This window comes from Enhydra lutris, unplaced genomic scaffold, assembly GCF_002288905.1.
Source record: "Enhydra lutris kenyoni isolate GAN:26980312 unplaced genomic scaffold, ASM228890v2 scaffoldscaffold3, whole genome shotgun sequence".
In the NCBI taxonomy this organism is placed as follows: Eukaryota; Metazoa; Chordata; class Mammalia; order Carnivora; family Mustelidae; genus Enhydra; species Enhydra lutris.
This window is the reverse complement of record NW_019154087.1, coordinates 12452808-12472970: the sequence shown is the minus strand read 5'-3', so window position 1 is coordinate 12472970 and position 20163 is coordinate 12452808. Positions and strand designations below refer to the sequence as shown.

The 20163-nt window shown below is 40.7% G+C and overlaps 1 protein-coding gene across 3 annotated transcripts in view; it reads left to right on the top strand.

Moving 5' to 3' along the window:
- LOC111157437 (synaptopodin 2) overlaps positions 1 to 20163 on the top strand; it is a 171550-nt gene that overhangs the window by 125569 nt on the left and 25818 nt on the right. For 2 of the 3 annotated variants that reach the window (XM_022518836.1, XM_022518844.1), the window contains exons 2-4: positions 10248 to 10399; positions 13788 to 14599; positions 17040 to 19222. In XM_022518836.1, the coding sequence (XP_022374544.1) occupies positions 10248 to 10399; positions 13788 to 14599; positions 17040 to 19222 (3147 nt within the window). The remainder of the gene's footprint in view (positions 1 to 10247; positions 10400 to 13787; positions 14600 to 17039; positions 19223 to 20163) is intronic. The other variant, XM_022518852.1, reaches the window with a different exon arrangement.

The window sequence follows — 20163 nt, the reverse complement described above, 5'->3', positions numbered from 1 at the left end:
AGACAGAGATCACAAGTAGGCAGAGAGGCAGGCAGAGAGAGAGAGGGAGAAGCAGGCTCCCCGCTGAGCAGAGAGCCCGATGCGGGGTTCGATCCCAGGACCCTGGGATCATGACCTGAGCCGAAGGCAGAGGCTTTAACCCACTGAGCCACCCAGGCGCCCCTTACCCCACTTTCCTACTGAAGTAAATGTTCAGTGCAATCAGTGACTTTCTTGGATTACTATGCAAAATATTTATAAATTTGTACTATTCACAGTTCTTTAATTAAAACCTCCTCAACAATTTTACACGATGCTTTCCAAAAATAGAAGCACCATGATACCTTATATGTATGTATGCATGTATGTGTAATGTGTGTATGTGTGTACTGCAGTTCAGCAATGCATAGAATTAGCAATCTGGAGGGGAATCCTTTGTTGTCCTGAAAGGAAAACGAGTCCCTGAGACCCTAAATGCCTTGTGGAATGATTTGGTTGCTTAATTAAGGTACGATCTCTTGTTTGCTACTAGAGCAAAATAATAGAATTTACACATTTTTAAAAAATCTGTACCCTTGTCATGAGGAGGACATTTTTCATGTAATGTCTGCCTTCTTTATCTGTAGTTTTATTATGTGCAACCTGAAGAAAAAACTGCTTTATCTAGTTTAGTCAAATATAGTAAAACTGCAGAGGGCTGTAGTGCTGTGGAGAAACAGGGCATTCCCGAAAGATACATTTTATGGATATGTGAGACATACTCAGTGTCTAAAACTAAACCATTTCAGTAAAAACACCAATACAAGCAAAGTATTTAGGGCCTCAGATTATGAACTCTAATCCGGTACCTAATGAGGCGATGCCTCAGATCCAGTTAAGCCTTTAAATAGCAGATCTTTTGTTTTAGCTATTTATTTTAGCTATTCTCTAAAAGGTATATTTTTCTGCATCTCATCAATCTAGTAAAGATGACTTGAACATTTTAAATGACTTGAGATCACTATTACTAATGTCCACTCTTTTACTCAAATACAATAAAGGCATCCAGTCCCATTGAGCATGAGAGTTCTTACGCCTTCTTTAAATGATCCTGTATCTGGAGTCTCTCTCTCTCTTTTTTTTTTTTTTTTTTTTCTGTTTTTGGTGTGTTTTTTTCTTTTTTTTTTTTTTTTTTTTTTAAGATTTTGATGTGTTTTTTTGGCTTTTACCTTCTTGATTTGACATTGTATTAACTATAGCATCTACCTCTATGCAGGACACGTGTTTGTCTCTCTACTTCTAATTTTCTGTAAACCAAATGAAAAACCTTATTAGAAATGTGTAAACTTGATAGGGTGCCTGGGTGGCTCAGTGGGTAAAGCCTCTGCTTTCAGCTCAGGTTATGATCTCAGGGTCCTGGGATTGAGCCCCGCATCGGGCTCTCTGTTCTGCAGGGAGCCTGCTTCCCTCTCGCTCTGCCTGCCTCTCTGCCTACTTGTGATCTCTGTCAGTCAAATAAATAAATAAAATCTTAAAAAAAAAAGAAAGAAATGTATAAACTTGAACAAATAGAGTGAGAAAGGGCCCCAGACACTTACAGTGATGCACAGAAGTCTTAGTGAGCTTTATTTATTACTGTATTTTGACCACTTAAAAGACTGTTGAGCTTACTTATAAGTTTTTTTTTTTTTTAAGATTTTATTTATTTATTTTAGAAAGAAAGAGAGCATGCATGTGCATGGTGGCGGGGAACGCAGAGGGAGAAGCAGACTCCCCATTGAGCAAGGAGGCTGATGTGGGACTCTGTCCCAGGAACCTGGGATCATGACCTGAACCGAAGGCAGACCCTTAACAGACCAAGCCACCCATGGGTCCCTTATAGGTTATTTAGATGACTGACTAAATTCGTATTAGGTGAGGTATTAAAGCATCATAATTATTTAGCTAATAGTCATGTGCACAGTTAAAAAAAATCCTAAAAATAAACAGATATTTGAAAGTAGTTGAGTTCTAGTTCTGTTGCCTTTTCTGAGTAAGTTTGCTTCTCCTGATTACGTATTTATCTAGTCTTAGATTTCACATAGGCTTTTAATGAATTCTTTAAAAAGTATTTTTTAAAAAATTCTGTATAAATGCTTATAGAAGGCATGTTCCTTATAGGTCAAAAGTCTTCCTACAGTCTTTCACATTGAATCCAACAAAAAAGCAGACAGGGACATGTCCGCATAGGCTCTGGTCCATCAGTATTTTCCTGAAAGAGCTAGGATGTTTACATTCTTCGGAAGAAAAGAAGAGCAGAGAATACCATTCCATATTTGTACTTGTTGGTTTTCTAGCATCATGGTGGCTGCTCAGTAAGAGCTCACAGCAGTTACATTGCAGTCTCGTTTCTGCCTGTGAAATCACATTGGTATGCAGATTCTGAAGTATGCAGCCCATGGATTAGGGCCCTCATTGCTGTCAAAGATAGTTATTTACTCCGGGAATCTTTCCAAGGTTGCTACCAGGAATGCTTTTTACTTTTATGGAGACTTGGTCCCTAAGGGTAAAGACAGTCGTCCAAAAGGAAAACTTCCTGCCCAGTGTCTGTACATATATTAGTGACCTGAGCAGTAAAGTTCATAGCCTTCAAACCAAACTCAACATGAAAACAGGTTATTGAGCTTGAGTTGAGGTACTGAGGATAGAATAACTGAAAAATTCTAGTGTCTGCATTTGCACTCGTGCTGTGATGTGAATATAGTTTAAGATTTATTGTCACTATTTAGACAAACACTTTGTGAAGTGAGTGCCTTATTCAATTCTTTATGCACTTGAAGAAAAACCTCATTTCCTCTTAGGAATCAAGTACTGTCCTTTCAGAACATTTGCCTGAGATAACTGTGCATGTTGATAATCATCTCCCTTTTCTCCGTACAAATTCTTCACAAAGTTCTTATTTCTCTTGCATTGATTTCCTAGTATGTACTCTATAATTGCTTTTCTGAATTGCCTTCTTTGTCCTCAAGTTTTCGTCTCCTCGGCCTGCCCTTTCTCCTTTATTTTTAGCAGATGGTGGCCTCATACCATTTATCTGGTATATGTTTCTGCATCATCTCTCCTGTCTTGAATATTGGAGGCTGTATCCATTTTTTTTTTTTTCTTATCTGTATTTGGCTAGTCACCCCTCTTCTCTCTCTTTTTTTTAAAGGTTTTATTTATTTATTTGACAGAGAGAGAGAGATCACAAGTAGGCAGAGAGGCAGGCAGCGAGACGGGGCGGGGGTGGGGGGGAAGCAGGCTCCCTGCTAAGCAGAGAGCCCAATGTGGGCCTTGATCCCAGGACACTGAGATCATGACCTGAGCCAAAGGCAGAGGCTCAACCCACTGAGCCACCCAGGCACCCACCCCTCCTCTCTTAACCTTCTGTGTCTGCCCTTAATTCTATCATTCCGTATCGGTTCTGGGTTCATTCTCAGAAAATAGAAACCTCTCTAGTTGTTTTAGTCAGAAATTCAATAAGTACTTGTAGAATTGTTGAAAGATCTGGAAAGGCAGGCTTGAGGAAGGGCCTCCAGGAATGACTTCAAACAACTTGGCACATCTGGCTACCCAAGGGACTGGCAACATTTGCCACAATACGGAAGCAGCAGAGTCCAGAGCCTGGCTCTGGGTCTGGGGTCACACACCTCAGCGATGATTTGGGATTAAGAAGCTGCCAGCAAATATGTTGTATCCAGAGTAAAATCATCTCTCAGATCTGCACCAGCAAAATGGGTGTCTCACAGTCTTAACGTCCCTCTCCACCATACTCAATCCCCAATACAAGTTTTCTTGCAGCTACGCCCACTGGGTTAGAACTACATCACACCCAGAGCCCTGGCTGCAGGAGAGTCTGGGATATGCTGTTACCTTCTCAGCCTCTGTGACATTCAAGGCACACACAAATGAGCTTGGGACACAAGTTGAGCAGTCTATCCAGTACTGCCACGGTCTTCTCCACTGACTTTTGATTTACTCAGTTATTAGTTACAGTTCATATTTATTTACCATATTCTAGGGATTTTTGCAAGTCTTTTCTTTTCCCCTCCATTTTACTGTTTCAATTTTTGCACTAAGTTCCAGGATGCCTTTTGCTTCCCACGATAAAGATTTTCCTGGGGTTCTTACTGCTTTTATTCCATTGTATTCTGCTCCTTGTTTTCTTTTGCCTTGTCATCCTGAAACTATATTGCTATTTGCTATTGATTTCCAGAAATACTGTACCACCTAAACATGAATTCCTGACATCTTGTGACCTCACCACCAACCAACCACCACCACCAACTCACCACCAAAGATGGAGGTTTGGAGTTCAGAACGTGGAGAGCAAATCCTTTTAAAAGTTGGATTATCGGGACACCTGGGTGGCTCAGTTGGTTAAGCAGCTGCCTTCGGCTCAGGTCATGATCCCAGCGTCCTGGGATCGAGTCCCACATCGGGCTCCTTGCTTGGCGGGGAGCCTGCTTCTCCCTCTGCCTCTGCTGCCACTCTGCCTGCCTGTGTTCGCTCTCTCTCTCTCTCTCTGGCAAATAAATAAATAAAATCTAAAAAAAAAAAAAAAGTTGGATTATCTCCTTAATTTCTAAAACTTAATCTATGATCATCACTGCCCTTGCTGAGCCTCCCAGTGACCATTCTGACCATTTCTCTGGTCAGCTGAGGAGTACAGACCTGCGTAGGGCTGTAGTGTGAGAGGGGTGAGGGAATGCTTATTGAGTCTCATCTCAGAGATACAAGGAGGGTTTTGTTGAAGGCCTGAAGGGGAGAACTGAGGAAAGATTGAAGCTTCAGCAAGAGCTGCTAGATCATAGACTACTTCTAATTTCCATCAAAATGTTTTAATTTCTGAAATTTTACTTGTCTGAGACCATCTCCCTCATCCTCTTTTAGTTATCTCCAGGTCCCTGAGACTCCATGTTACGGATTGAGAATAGCCCACATGCAATAGGTTAGACTTATGCTAATTTCCTCTTTCTTTCTAATATATTTTAATAAATAGAGTAATGGAATCTAAGAAAGAGATTGTCTTGGTTCTGCCACTTACTGTGACATGTTCCAACAGGACTTGTCAATGAGCTACACATGAAAAGGTAATCCCTGAGACAAGATTTAGTTTCACCGACAGCAAGCTGACACAACTGATATGCCATTTACACAAGACAGAATAGTTTAACTACAAAGTTCTGTGTGAATTCAAATCTGATACCGCTTTCTGGTCAGTTCTGGAAGACTTGGAAATGAAGTGATAATAAAAGAATAGAAAAAGAAGCTTTTTGCATTTTGCCAGGGAATTATTAATTCCTAAAACCAAATTAGCATTGTTGAAACTTCTCAGATTTATTCTATGAAATGAAAATAATGTTGAATTTCCCAGAGAAGGTCTAACTTTCCATGTTCACTTGGTTGTAATAAATCTCTCCTCCTGTGGATCAAGAAAGCCTTTTTCTGCTTTTTTTGCAGAAAGCAAAAAAACACAGTCTTTGGTAAATATTTACATTGCCAGTATCTCTTAGTTCTGTGGTCTGATTAGACTGAGAGATGCTAATAGAGCATACAGTGTTTTATGGATAGAAACTTCCTATCTGTCTAATGTGTTAGATATGGAATGAAATGTCTAAGGGAATGTTCTCAAGAAAAAGGCCATGCATCACATGCTCATATATGTATGTTGTGTCAAATCACAGTTTGCAAAAGATAATTATACTTGTTCGAATTTTTAACATATTGGGTTATAATATTGAGTATTTTCCAATCTTTAAAGAATATCTTATATATAAATCTTAAAAGAAAAGAAGACAAAAGAAAGCCAAATAAAGCAAAATCTATCTTTCCCAAGTTATGGACTGACTTGGCAAGTTCTTATTTCCTCCCTGACTTTCTTTACAGCCTCTGCTAATTGTTGCTACACTCCACTCTCTCTTTAAGATACACGGTAGGGGTGCCTGGGTGGCACAGTTGGCTAAGTGTCCAAATCTTGGTTTTGGCTCAGGTCTGATCTCGGGGTTGTGGGATCAAGCCCTGTGTGGGGCTCCATGCTTAGCTTGGAGTCAGCTTGGGTTTCTCTGTCCCTCTCCCTCTGCCCCTTTCCCCTCTCAAATCAATTTTTTTTAAAAAGATTCATGGTAGAGAATTCAGACTGTTAACTACAGAGTCAATGTGTATAATGGTTAAAAACACACACTCTCAAGTCAGATTCCCTGGGTTCAAATTCTGATTCTTGCTATGTGATTTCAGGCAGAGTACCTAATTTTCTGAGTCACTGTCTTCTTATCTATAAAATGGAAGTAAGGTAGTCCATCTGAACACTCACAAATGGGAGTGTACATATTCTCATTGAAGTTCTATGGGGATAAATGGTATAAGCATGTAGAGGGCTTAGCATAGTAAGTGCTCAGTGAAGATAAGCTACTAGTATTTAAATATTTGTATTGTTATTTCTACCAGGAAACAATAAATAGGCTTGTCTTCTTCCACCTTTCAGTTATAAAATGTGTACTTACTGAGGAAAAGACATATACAACATTTATCTTTAGATTATGATGAACTGATGCCAAATATAGGCATAAAAACTGAAAATAAATCCGGATGTTTTCAAACATCTTGTAGACAAAGCACCACCATTTTATAGCTTTTCTTTTCACTTGGCATGTTCATTTCGTGTGTGGGGGGGGCGCACATGTATGGGAAACCCACTCATTTTTATCCATTTGCCCCTTCTCGTGCACATGTAGGAGCTGTATGTGGGTAATGGAACTTAGTACATATTATTTCTAATCTTTTTAACCATCTAGAGAAATAAAATTCATTAGCTCTATTTTACACTTGAGAAAACTAAAACTCAAAGATGTAATATGACTTATCTAAGTTCAGTCAGCTAGTAATCATTGGAGCCACACAATTGAAACCTCTCTTTCTTCCGAGTTGCCATTCTCTCCCACTATGTATTTTATGAATCGAGGACTAATGGCCCAAGAAGAAGACTGGTTGATAAATTCACTGAGGGGCACCTGGGTGGCTCAGTGGGTTAAAGCCTCTACCTTCGGCTCAGGTCATGATCCCAGATTCCTGGGATTGAGCCCCACATCGGGCTCTCTGCTCAGCAGGGAGCCTGCCTCCCCCTCCCCCTCTGTCTGCCTCTCTCTCTCTGTGTCAAATAAATAAATAAAAATCTTTAAAAAAAAATTCACTGAAAAAAAAATTCACTGAGATTTAGCATTGTCAATGCTAATGATCTGCATATCCAAACTTATTACTGACAGTAATATTTCATTTTCACAAATAAGAATATTTTCAGGAATTGGAATTTTTACTCACATACATAGTAATACACAAATATATACATTCTAAAATACCTGATTACGTGCAATGTAAAGTGAGGATCTTTTGTACGCTAATAAATGAACCGTATTGGTAAAGTTGGTGATTGCAAAGGATATGTCTGGGCATAAGGGACACTGTCATACCATCTTGTTTGTTTTGGTCATCCTATTAGAAATGGAGGAAGAGTAGTCCTTCAGAAAAACCTTTGTGGCAGGAACAATATCACCACATTTAACATGGTTCTTGAGGAAATTATTTCCTGCTGTTCAGGAATTGCAGTTCTGCCGCAATTGATTCTGAACGTTGGCTTCAGAATGTGTGCTCTGAGGAGATGCTAACTACTCCTCCCATGATGCTTTTGCTTATTCGGATACCATTAAAAGCTCCACTTGACTTGTGTTGCTTCCCGTCAAGCAACACATGTTTACATGAGAGACAGGTCTGTTAAATTGGAGTTTATTTCTCATCCAAGGATCAATTTTTCATCTTGTTCCACAAACCCATGAGGTTGTTTAAAATTCACACGACGTACTGCCGATAAAAGGGAGACCCCCTCTCCCCACCCCTGAGATTGGGCCTTGAGCGCTACAGGGTATAATGACACAGCTGTCTTACAAACATAAAACCTCTTTGGTCCTTCAAAGGATGAATTTCCTGTCTGTGTTCTAGTACATCTGACTCAATTGAATGAATGGGTTTATGCTTTAAATAATGCTTTATCATCCACCTCATCTTACTTTATAAAAAAGTAAATAAATAAATTTAAGTCACTGAAATGTGACTTAACTCTAACCGTAGCTTAAATGTTCATTGTTGCATATTGTTTTATCCTGACTTATTAACAGCTCTCTTGTGATTCTTTATCTTAATTATATGCAAGACAAAATGAAACAAATATATTTGGCAGGTAAATAGATATTTTTCAAAATTGGGGGCATATTCTCTTTCTCATTACTTTTATTGCTTCTTATAGCCGTGCAAATATTTTGCAATGAACTAGTATGTTCTTCCAAAACAAATAAAAATGAGATAGTTTTGTCAGAAAATGGGAAACCACTGTAAATTATAATTTCTGACAGTCAAAGGACAGACCTTCCCAGAGCAAAATTAACTGAATCACTTTAAATTTCCCTAGTGTCATCGTTTTGGCACTTAAAGATATCTTCTACTTTCAAGAGTGCCACTTAACCTGTAAATGCACCTGGAAATAGAAACTTAAACTTGTATTAGCCAACTTGTCGATTATTGAGTAGTGGGCAGCTGTTGGAGGGAAGTTGAAATACATTTCATGCCCAGTCAGAAATGAGTCTGGCTATGAAAACATTCTTCAGGAAGTATTGCTGACCAGGCTTTGATCTCTCTGAACTCAGAATCTTGATTTGAATAGTCAGAAAGGGATCATCTTGGTGGAGAATATCTAGAATAGGATCTTAAAGTATGTTAAGTTTCAGATTGTATGACACGTTACATGGTTCATGGGGAACTATTAGACTCACATTATAAAATGACATCTAAACACATTAGTATCACTTAGGGTCCAGCAGGAAATAGGTGGCATGCTCAAAGGAGTAATTAAAGATACTAGAATGTAGGGACTAAAGACAGGTTTAGGTGAACCAAAAATGATAATGAAGTGCCTGGAGATAGAAAGTGGGAAGCTATTATTACCGTTAGGCCTGAAGAAGCAAGAAGATGGTATGTGTTACTGGAATATAACAAGACTGAAGGCAAGGGAGAGGGGCAGACAGACAGGAGCTGTGACTCTCGAGATGGAGGAACAGAACCGTTGCCAAACCATGACCCAGCACATTCAGTAAGGAGAACATCTGTCTACCTGATCTCTTATTCTTCTTGCTCTTTGATCTCTTCTTGGGCCTTCCTGTTGACCAAATCCAGCCAGGAATAGTGCACAGGGAGCTCGGCCAATGCAGTCTCTAGGAGCCAATCCCCCACTGGCATAATGCAGCACCAAGGAGGGAGGAGAATGAACTTGGAAGGGCACAGGGAGAATAATCAGCATAACATTTTGCCATATTCCGAATTATATGGGATATAAACCTCCAAGTATTCCTCACTAAGGAGCTGGTGAGGGCTTTCTGCCATTATTCTACTCCTCTGAATTTCTCTTTTCCAAGTTCTGAAAGTTCTTTGTTAGGTTTTTATTCAGTTTTTGTTCCATGTCATTCTGGGCAAGAATATGAGGCAATCGTTACAGCAGGGATGTTTTTGTTATTTGCAAAATCATCCTTTTTTTTTCTTTCCTTTTTGCTAAACATTGCTTTGTACCAAGACTTGAATAGTTGATTTCAATACAGGATTTTTCTCTTTGACATAATTCTTAGTATCCTGGCTGCCTAACTTCCCCCATTACGCTGGGATGGCTTTCACTAGTTCACTTAGCTGTACATCTCTTTCCTTACACTGTCCTTCCTTACAGCTCCTTCTTACAGCCAGCGTTCAGCCCATCTCCTCAATAGGAAAGGCTTTTCACACTTTTTTGAATGTGAGGGGTCACTCTCTGACTGGGATCAACGTTCACAGTGTGACAATTATTTTCAATATAAACTCCATTATTTTCAACGTAAACTCCATTATTTTAAGTGAGGGTGTCTGCCCTCACTTTTCTCTATTCTTTATTTCTTTGATTCCAGTTCCTTTACTATAGATTTGCTTTCCTTTTCCATTCACCTACGATGCTATGAATTAAATGTTGACATGATGGCGCATTATACATTGTGTGTGTGAGAGGGGTAAGAGGGGTTTAAGTGGTCTTCTAGGTCAACAGATGGATTAAAAACCAGGGCTGATTTTATAGATTACAGATCTATTTAACTCCCAAATAAGTGTTTCTCAGAGATGGTGGCATGGTTTTTTGTTTTTTGTTTTTTGTTTTTGTTTTTACAAATTATATGATTCTAAGTCTTCCTTTCTTTTTTCACTCCACTCAGATCCGAAGCCAAAGCAAAGCCTCTGGGTCTGGGCTCTGTGAGGGAGATGAAGTCGTCTCCATCAATGGCAACCCCTGTGCGGACCTCACCTACCCCCAAGTCATCAAGCTCATGGAGAGCATAAGGGACTCTCTCCAAATGCTTATCAAAAGGTACAGAAGATTTGTTGGGGTATATATTTTCTTTTGAAGTTAGATAGGAATGACTATAGCTTTTACTAAATGTATCATTTGTCATTTATGGGGAAATTGGGTTGCTCTGTGGAAGGTTAATATAGTTAAACAGAAGAACCACTGTGTTTGAGAAATGGCAATTAATTTTCTGGTTAATTGAGAATTAACTTGAAAATTTTTGTATCATGAGCTTGGTTGAAAATCTCAAGTATTTTAGACAAGTGCCTTAGAAAGCTCATTATGTTGGACATAATTTAATACTTCTAGGTCAAGATTTTGCTGTGCATCAGGATCACTACTTATTCACTGATGAGTTAAAAATGTTTAATTTAACTTCAGAGAACAGACTGAAGGTTACCATTGGGGATTGGTAGTGGGTGGTGGTGGAGGGGTAGATAGGTGATGGGGATTAAGGAGTACACTTGTCATGATGAGCACTGGGTGTGTATGGAAGTGTTGAATCACTGTTTTGTACACCTGAAACTAATATTACACTGTATGTTAACTGTACTGGAATTAAAAATTTAAAAAAGAACAGCAATAAATTCCATTAAAAAATGTTTGTGTTAAACTATTACCCTGTACAATAATTTTTTTTTTTTATAGAAAGAGAATGCCTAGAGAAGGAAAAGAACCACATAAAACCCTAAAAGCAGCTCGATTTCTGCTTGTCAGGACCTCTAGCGAAAGCATTTGTGTATGGAAAAAAGCAGATGGATAGAATATAGGTTTTGGACTACTAATGGAAATCATTGTTAATTTGATCTCCCCAAATACCACCCTTCCTACCTAATTGCTTAAAAATGCAGTAGTAAACTTTAAACATTAAGACAAAAGAAAACAAGGGCAATCATAAAAAAGCAACAGCATCCACATTTTTACAGCCCTGTGCAAATCACAGGACCCTGTACAAACCCATACTGACTTTGCAAGTGAGCCTCTGACCATGACACTGTAATGAATCCAGAAAGGAAAGTTCTGGCTTCCTGGAGAGCAGCCTTCGGGAAGAAGCCAGAGGACAATCTCACACAGAATTGAAAGCCCTCCAGGTTTTGTCTTAACTCTATAGTTAAACTATGTGCAGCATTACCCCTCTGATAATCATTCACTATTGATTCCATTTCACACATGAACTCGGCAGGGCCATGATCTTGTGAAAATAAAAGAAATGTAGCACTATTCTTAGACTCTCCCATCTAAATATTTACCCATCAAGCCCAATGTTTAAGCCTTTAGGATCCTACTTCATTATGAAGCTGCCATTTGCTTTTAAAAGCAAACTAACAGGAGTCTTGCCAAGTGTGGATGGGGTGTTTGCCATTATCGTGCATAAATCTCTGAGGTATTTGAAGACTTCCATCTTTGTTAAAGGTTTAATCACATCCCCAAAAGGGGGAAAACCTTCTCTAATTTATTCCCTTCTTAATGTCTTTACTCTTTCAACGAGGCCAATTTCTTAGGAACATACTTGTGGTGTGGGACCTTCCCTGCTAGTGCTTGTTTTGATTACAATGACTACCACTGGGAAAATCCTTGGTGATTTAAAGCTGAATGTTAGGTACATGTTTACTTTCAGAAATAAATGAACTAGCTCTCTGTTACTTTCAGTAACTGGAGATATGATGATGATTATTTTCTCTTAAGTATTTGGACTTTTGCAAAATAAATAATTAATGGATGAGATTGAAATGGAATCTCAAATTAAAATTAGCCTAAAGACCATCATCATCACCACCACCATCACCATTCTGGGTATCTGAACATTGTACCTATGTAGACTGAAAGGAAATGAACATTTTAAGGTACAAATCTCTAACCTTTAGAGCTTTCATGATTTGTATTCCTGTATATCTGTTTTACTTCCGCTACCAGTAAATGTTAACATTTATATGATCCATTTGCCTGAATTACACTCTGTAAGACTGGAATAAGTTCAAATGACTCTCTTCTCAGCTTCATAATTGATTGCTAACATAATTCAAAGTGATTTAATCTACTTCCATCCGAGGCCTTCCTAAATTAAAACTCTGACATTTTGGTACCATCAAATTTGGTTGCATAGAGTGTATTAATCATTTCCTATATAAGAAAGATCTAATTTGCTATCATCATGTTTTTAAAATACTATGTTATAATTTTTTTTAATTATCAGGAAGCTTTACAGATTACTTCCTTAGAGAAAGCTGCATTTCATTTGACTACTATTTTTTTTTATTGTTTTGCTTAGTTTTGCTTTACTAAATGCAGACAAAAGCAAAGTTAGGAGCAATTATTTTGAACATTCGTCAGAAATGCCATCAAACTGATTCTAAGGTATATTCCTTGGGGTAGCCCCTTGAGTAGGGTTCATTCACCCCCATCAAATGATAATCTGGCATTAATCAGGGGGCATTTTGAGGAAGAGGAAAGGGGCAGAGATAGACACTGCTGCTTTAAAAAAAAAAAAAACTTACACATGTGAGACATGAAGCCATCTCCTACAGCTGTTCTGCGAGTGATGCTTCTCTTCTAAAAGGAGTTTGAGTTTAAATTAGAGCTTTAGCAAGAAGTTGTTTGACACTTAAACTGGCATTGCTTCTTGCAACCCAGGTTTGCAAAACCAGCTGGGAATGGTTAAGGTCAAAAGCAAAGGATGGTAGTGAGCAGAGCTGGGCTTCTTAGTTGAGAGATAAAGGAACGGTATGACTTCAGAGATCCTGTAAGGAAATGCTCCGAGAGACAGGTTCAAATGGGAGAAGGGGAGACATCTCCGATTATAAATACCCCATGACTCAATGATTCATTGCAGCATGGAAAGGATTTCTCTTTACACAAGAGTACTGGGCTGGGGTCCATTTATTACAAAACACATGCTCCCTGGAGCTTGAAAAACAGCTTCTATTTCATTCCTTTCAAGAAAGCACAGCCTCTAAAAGGATTACTTGAGTTATCTGTATATTAATATTACTCTGAAGTTGCTGAATATGTTTACATGACTTTACAATGTTCAGACCTATACTTAGTAAGACATTGAAATGCTTTGTCATATTAGAACAAACGTGGTTATTTGAAAACACCCAAATAATTACAGATAAAGGACATCCATGTAGCTATAACCTGTGCTTTTAAAAATCAAAGCTGAATTTAGGGTAAATTTAGGTTCCATAATCTTTTGTAAGCATTTTTGCTTTGCTTTAAAGAAAAGTTTATTTGGAAGATCTTTAAATAATAATATCAACATGTTGCCAACTTCTGTTCTCAAATACGTTGCACTTGACATTTAAGAGGAAATATTTTGACTGTATCATGTATCCTAAAAGTGTCAGAAAGTTCTTTGGCAGGTGTAACACTCTGATTTAACCTTCTGGACTGATTTTCCTGTGTGCAGACCATCCAGTGGAGTAAATGAGAGTTCCATCTCTGAAACGGAAAACAAAACCCCCGAGCATCTCACCCATGAGGGGCACGTGGAAAGTACCATTCTGCAAATTCAACCAGCCACAAAGAACCAGCACAGAGAGCTGTACATTGCCTCGGTCAGGAGTGGGGCTCCTCTAGCTGAGGACCAAGGGAGTGGTCCTGGTTTTTCTGGGAGCATACAAGAAGAAACAGGCCTGAGCTACCATGTTGCTTCCCATATGCCTGACTCCCAAACAGGACACTTAGCAGAGGAGATCATCTTAAGGGAGAAGCCAGAAGTTGGGCAGCCAGGCCCTGTAGTTGAACTACAACTGTCCCTTTCGCAGGAGAGACACAAGGTCACGAATGTCCCCGTGGTGGCTCTCTTGGGAGCTGAAAAATCCAAGTCTCCTGACCCAGATCCTCATGTACAACACTGCGGAATTGTCCACATAAATTCGGTCCCCACGAGGGAGAAAGGGGAGCCTTCTCTGAGGTCCAGCAAGATAATCCAGCTCTCCAGTGGCAAAGAGTTAAAAGTGACCCGGGGATGTGAAGCAGGAGACGCGGGCCTGCCCCAAGTGGAAGTGATACTCGACTGCTTGGACAGGCAGAAGACGGAAGGGTGCAGGCTTCAGGCAGGAAAGGGGTGTGTGGATTCTTCAGTGGAAGGAGGGCAGTCAGAAGCACCTCCTTCTCTGGTATCCTTTGCAGTCTCATCAGAAGGCACAGAGCAGGGAGAAGATCCACGCTCGGAAAGGGATCACAGCAGACCTCACAAGCACCGAGCGCGCCACGCACGTAAGTCCTGCCCAGGGCCACTGCTGGGCTATTGGAAGGGGTCTGAGAGCTTAAAGGGCGTTTTGCTACTGCTTCACTTACATGGGTTTTTTTCTTTTTTTCTTTTTAAGACTTTTCTTATGTCTTTTTCTGTGGTTAAAAAAAAAATTAATTAATGCACAGAATAACAAATGGGAAATTGTGGAGAACACCAATTTCTGAAATGGAGGCAATAAGTTTGAAGTTTGTCATAGATTTGAAGGTATTTAAGGCATTTTCTTTGATCCCCAGAGGCACAGGAGCTGTTCAAGAAAATGATATGGTTAATGTGTCTCTTTGACTTGTCTCAGAATGTTGTCAGATTTCAGGTAAAATTGCAGAAGGAAGTATTTGAAGTCGGGTGGACTCTGAGTTTAAATGTCAAAAACGGTTGAGTGTGCTGCTGAGAGGTGTCTTGAAAATAGAGGCTCCACCACTGACACTAAAAGCAGATCTTCATTTTGGAAAAAAAAAAAAAATCATTGTGCAGCTTGATGATGCTTGCAGAAGTGAGTTTGACAGACAAGGACATGTGGAATACTGAGCAGTTACACGATCCTCTCGGTTTTGTATGTCTTCACTTGACTGCAAAGCATTTCATCTACCTTCTAGACACATGGGTCAGTCTCCCGGACCCCGTGGAGGCATTTAAGTGTCCCCAAATGTAAAATATATTTACATTCAAGGCTCTTTATGGTGTTTTGTTTTATTCAAGGGAGTGACTAGAGAAAGGAGAATGAAGATAAGAATGTCAGTTAGGTTGTATGATTTTTGTTCTTTTCTCTTTCTCTCTCTTTCTTTTTTCCTTTTTAAAACAAATTTCAGAATTTCATTTGAGGAGGTAGAAGCTGACTAGCAAAAGCACTTGAAGGTATGAATGATATACAATGGTAATGAACTCAATTATTCAAAGTACTATATTAAATCTTCTAACCTCTCATTATTCCCTTCCAAGCATATTTTTAGCAGAAGCATTTGTAGCTTTATTGGCAAGTGTTGTTAATCGTCCTTATACTTGAAGCATCTGTACCCACCTTCACATTTATGGCATATTAAGTGTATTAAGGCAGTACTCACATACTTTACATGTTGGCTGTGAAGTAAGCAACAACTGTGCAACTGTGACTGTCAATTTAATAGTAAGTTGTATAACACTAGTCAAAAAAAAGGAGTTACATTCAGTAATGAATTTGCTTTTAACTGTTTTCTCTAAATAAAATCCAAATGCCAGGGAATATCTAACTTTGTTAGATATTCACTCTGATTCTATTTTATTTTTTAAAAAATGAATCATGAAGTCTGATTTTTTTCCAGGGACAAAATACCCCCCTAATTTTCAATCATAAAATATTCAAGAAGTTTTTCCAAAATTTCCAGTTAAATATTTTGAAGAATTCAAAACTTTCTTGTGAATCATGCTCATTATCATTAAATACATGATGACAATTAACTAATGCTATATATTAGTTTGCCACCAATTTGTTTTCTTGTAACACTAATGATAAAGGAAAAAATTAAATATGAAAGTTACTTTAAAATTATCAAACTCTCATTTTAAATGACTTAAGTTCTGCATCAGCTTTTACCCACAGTTAAGAGGGTCACTAGTCACATAATTTTTAAATATCCCCAATATTTACATTTATTCTTGCTGTGACTGAAGTACTTATATTTCAAAACAGCAATCCATTTCAAACAAATTTATGTAGACAGCTCTGTAGATTGAATTTATTACATGTATTCACAATGATCCAGTGTTCCAAATCATTAGCAATCACTGATTCAGTGCCTTCAATTATTATTCATTCAGTTTTTTAAATTTATACTGATCCAGTCACCATGAATACAAGGACTTTGGGGAGATGTCAAAGTTTAAGAAAAGAAGAAAACTTAAATATTTAAATTCATTACACAGAAACACTTAGAAAGAACATTTTCTTGCCACCCCCACTCCCACTTTTTAAAAATGCTTGGATACAGTTTTATATTAACATTTTATTATTTAAAACAGAAGTACAAGGTATGTCTTACCTTGTTTTTCAGAAAATACTATGTCCTCAAATTATTTCCTTTTTGGTTTTGATTACATCCTATTGACTGACATTTACTAGCTAGCGCTTATTGTCAAGGTATAAAGATCCATGTCTACATATACTCCAATCACCATACATAAATATGTATTTATATGAGCAAGTGAAACAGAAGCATAGTGTAGAATTACATATATCATTGTAGATCATCATAAAAGTATACATTTTAAAAGAAATAAGAAAGAGAAATGAGTTCGATTGCTTCAAAATTTAGTGGCTGATTGTAAACATGTTTTTCCATATTTACTTTCCCCCAGGAGAATTGATTTCTGGGTTGCTATGAGGGCTTCTTGGAATTCATCAACTCAGTATAATTTCTGTACTTTCCCTAGGGCTCAGGAGGAGCGAAAGCCTATCAGAAAAGCAGGTGAAAGAAGCGAAATCTAAATGCAAAAGCATTGCTCTCCTTCTTACAGATGCCCCCAACCCCAACTCCAAGGGGGTGTTGATGTTTAAGAAGCGCCGTAGGCGGGCCAAGAAGTACACCCTAGTCAGCTACGGCACTGGCGAACTTGAGCGCGAGGCCGACGAGGAGGAAGAAGGTGACAGAGAGGATACTTGCGAAGTAGCATTTCCAGGCACGAGTGAATCAGAGGTGGATGAAGAGTTCTTGTCTGACGTTGACGACAACGCACAAGTGGTGAACTTTGACTGGGATTCTGGACTAGTGGACATCGAAAAGAAGCTGAACAAAGGGGACAAGATGGAGATGTTGCCGGACACCTCAGGCAAGGGCGCCCTCATGTTTGCCAAGAGGAGGGAGCGAATGGATCAGATCGCGGCCCAAAAAGAGGAGGAGAGGGCGGGTGGAATGCCAGGCAGAGAACCCGAAGCTGCGCAGACGGACGGCCTGAGAACCATGGCTTCTTACCAAAGGAAGGAGGAAGAATCGGTCAGAATGCAGAGCTCTGTGAGCAGAAGCTACATCGAGGTGAGCCACGGTCACGGCCCCGTGCCCCAACAGAACGGCTTCAGTGGGGCGTGTGAAACCGCAGAGGCACAGAGGATGATCCCTATGAACAGAACAGCCAAACCCTTCCCGGGGTCTGCGAACCAGCCCGTGACCCCCTTCTCCCCAACGCGGAACATGGCAAGTCCCATGGCGGACTTCCCGGCGCCTCCGCCCTATTCCGCGGTCACGCCTCCACCTGAAGCCTTCTCCAGAGCAGTGTCAAGTCCCATAGCGGGCCCGGCGCAGCCTCCTCCGTGGCCCCAGCCCGCCCCGTGGTCCCAGCCAGCCTTTTACGACGCCTCGGAGCGCATAGCTTCCCGGGATGAAAGGATCGCTGTGCCGGCCAAGAGAACAGGGATATTGCAGGAGGCCAAAAGGAGAAGCACGACGAAGCCCATGTTCACATTTAAAGAGCCCAAAGTAAGCCCAAATCCCGAACTCTTGTCACTTCTTCAAAATTCGGAAGGCAAAAAGGGCACGGGAGCTGGAGGCGATTCCGGACCCGAAGAAGACTACCTCAGTTTAGGGGCCGAGGCCTGTAATTTCATGCAGAGCTCCTCTGCGAAACAAAAGACTCCGCCTCCGGTGGCTCCGAAACCTGCAGTCAAGTCCTCGTCCTCCCAGCCAGGAACTCCAGTTTCTCCGGTCTGGTCCCCAGGAGCGGCTCCAACCCAACCTCCTGCCTTCCCCGCGTCCAGCCCGTCGCAGGGCACCGTTGTCTCCTCCATCAAAATAGCCCAGCCTTCCTACGCTCCTGCTCGGCCCGCGAGTGCTCTGACCCTGGCCGGTCCCTTCAAAGGACCACAAGCAGCAGTAGCCAGTCCCAACTGCACACCTAAGCCAGCGGCTCCCACACCAACAGTGAACGCTGCTCATGCTGCTGCAGCGGGACCATCTAATGAGCTTCCAGGAATGAGTGGGAAAGGAGCCCAGCTCTTTGCTAAGAGGCAGTCGAGGATGGAGAAGTACGTGGTGGATTCAGACACGGTGCAGGCCCATGCCTCTCGCGCCCAGTCTCCCACTCCGTCTCTGCCGGCCGGCTGGAAGTACTCCTCCAACGTCCGAGCCCCTCCTCCTGTGGCCTACAATCCTATCCACTCCCCCTCCTACCCTCTGGCTGCTCTCAAGTCTCAGCCATCAGCCCCACAGGCGTCCAAGACAAGCAAGAAGAAGGGCAAAAAACCTCTCAATGCTTTGGACGTCATGAAGCACCAACCGTATCAGCTAAACGCATCCTTGTTTACTTTCCAACCTCCAGATGCGAAGGATGGCCTCCCCCAAAAGTCATCCGCCAAGGTCAGCCTGGTGCCGGGCATGAAGCAAGCTCTCCCTCCCCGGCCGGTGAACCCTGGCTCGCCCACTACTGCGCAGGCGTCTTCTGTGTACTCAGTGCCAGCATACAGCTCTCAGCCAGCCTTCTTTGCAGAGGCCGCCTCACCCGTCAGCGCGTCCCCAGTGCCCGTGGGCCTTCCCGCCTCCCCGAAGCAAGAATCAGCCTCTGCGTCTTACTTTGTGGCGCCGAGGCCGAAGTTCTCAGCCAAGAAAAGTGGTGTCCCAGTTCAGGTGTGGAAACCATCTATCGCGGAAGAGTAATCTTGTAGCCGAAGCTGAGTGTCCACTTTGTTTGAAACAAGCTGTTTGCAGTGTTGCTCCAGTCCCGGAGAATGCCTAGCAAGTCCTCAACTTACTTAGAATTTCAGATGTCACTTCCCAATCTGGGTCCAAGGAGCATAATATTTTTAATGAGTCAAAAATCTAACTCATATTGACTTAAAACATATTTACCTTTTTCGCAAAAATAGGGGAGCACCCCCAAATAGACATGTGCCATTATATTAAGTAAGCAGGATGCTTAGGATTTACGCTTTAGTCCCAAGAAAGGCAGTGATCCGTGTTAGCAGACAGTGCACACAGCCTTTGTGTAGCGTACCAGCTACTGTGCTCCTGTGGTGAAAAGTTCAGATGTAGTGAGAGGATACATGTATTGACTGAGATTTCCTTTTTAGGTAGTGCTTTATCTCTATAATGGGTGTGAAGAGATAAGACATTTATTGAGGACAGGGATCAGCTCTGGTCTGTCAACCTCAGCCACCTGTTTGATAGTGCAGAGGAGGACTCTGGGGATTGTTGAAATGTACATATTTAGTAAGCAGGGTAAGGAAGAGGGTGTCAGTGATAACTGAGCACTAATTATGTATTAGGTTCTTCACCAGATGTTTTCTATGTATTAACTCATTTCAGAAGACTCCCTTAAAGTAAATGAGACAGGGCAAGAAGGCTAATTATCCTTAGAGACCGATTTCCATCTTCTCTTCCCGGTTACTTAAGAAACGAAGCAAATGTTATCTCCGATTGCCCATGAAAAGTGTAAGTTTGTGTTCCTCAGCCGAGGCAAGTGGTAGAGCACAGTATAAAGGAATAACATAAAAAAGGGTGAGCAGGTTGCAGATAAAGGTAGCTAGGACTATTATTTTCCCTTGGGAAAGCACGCGATTGAGGCATGA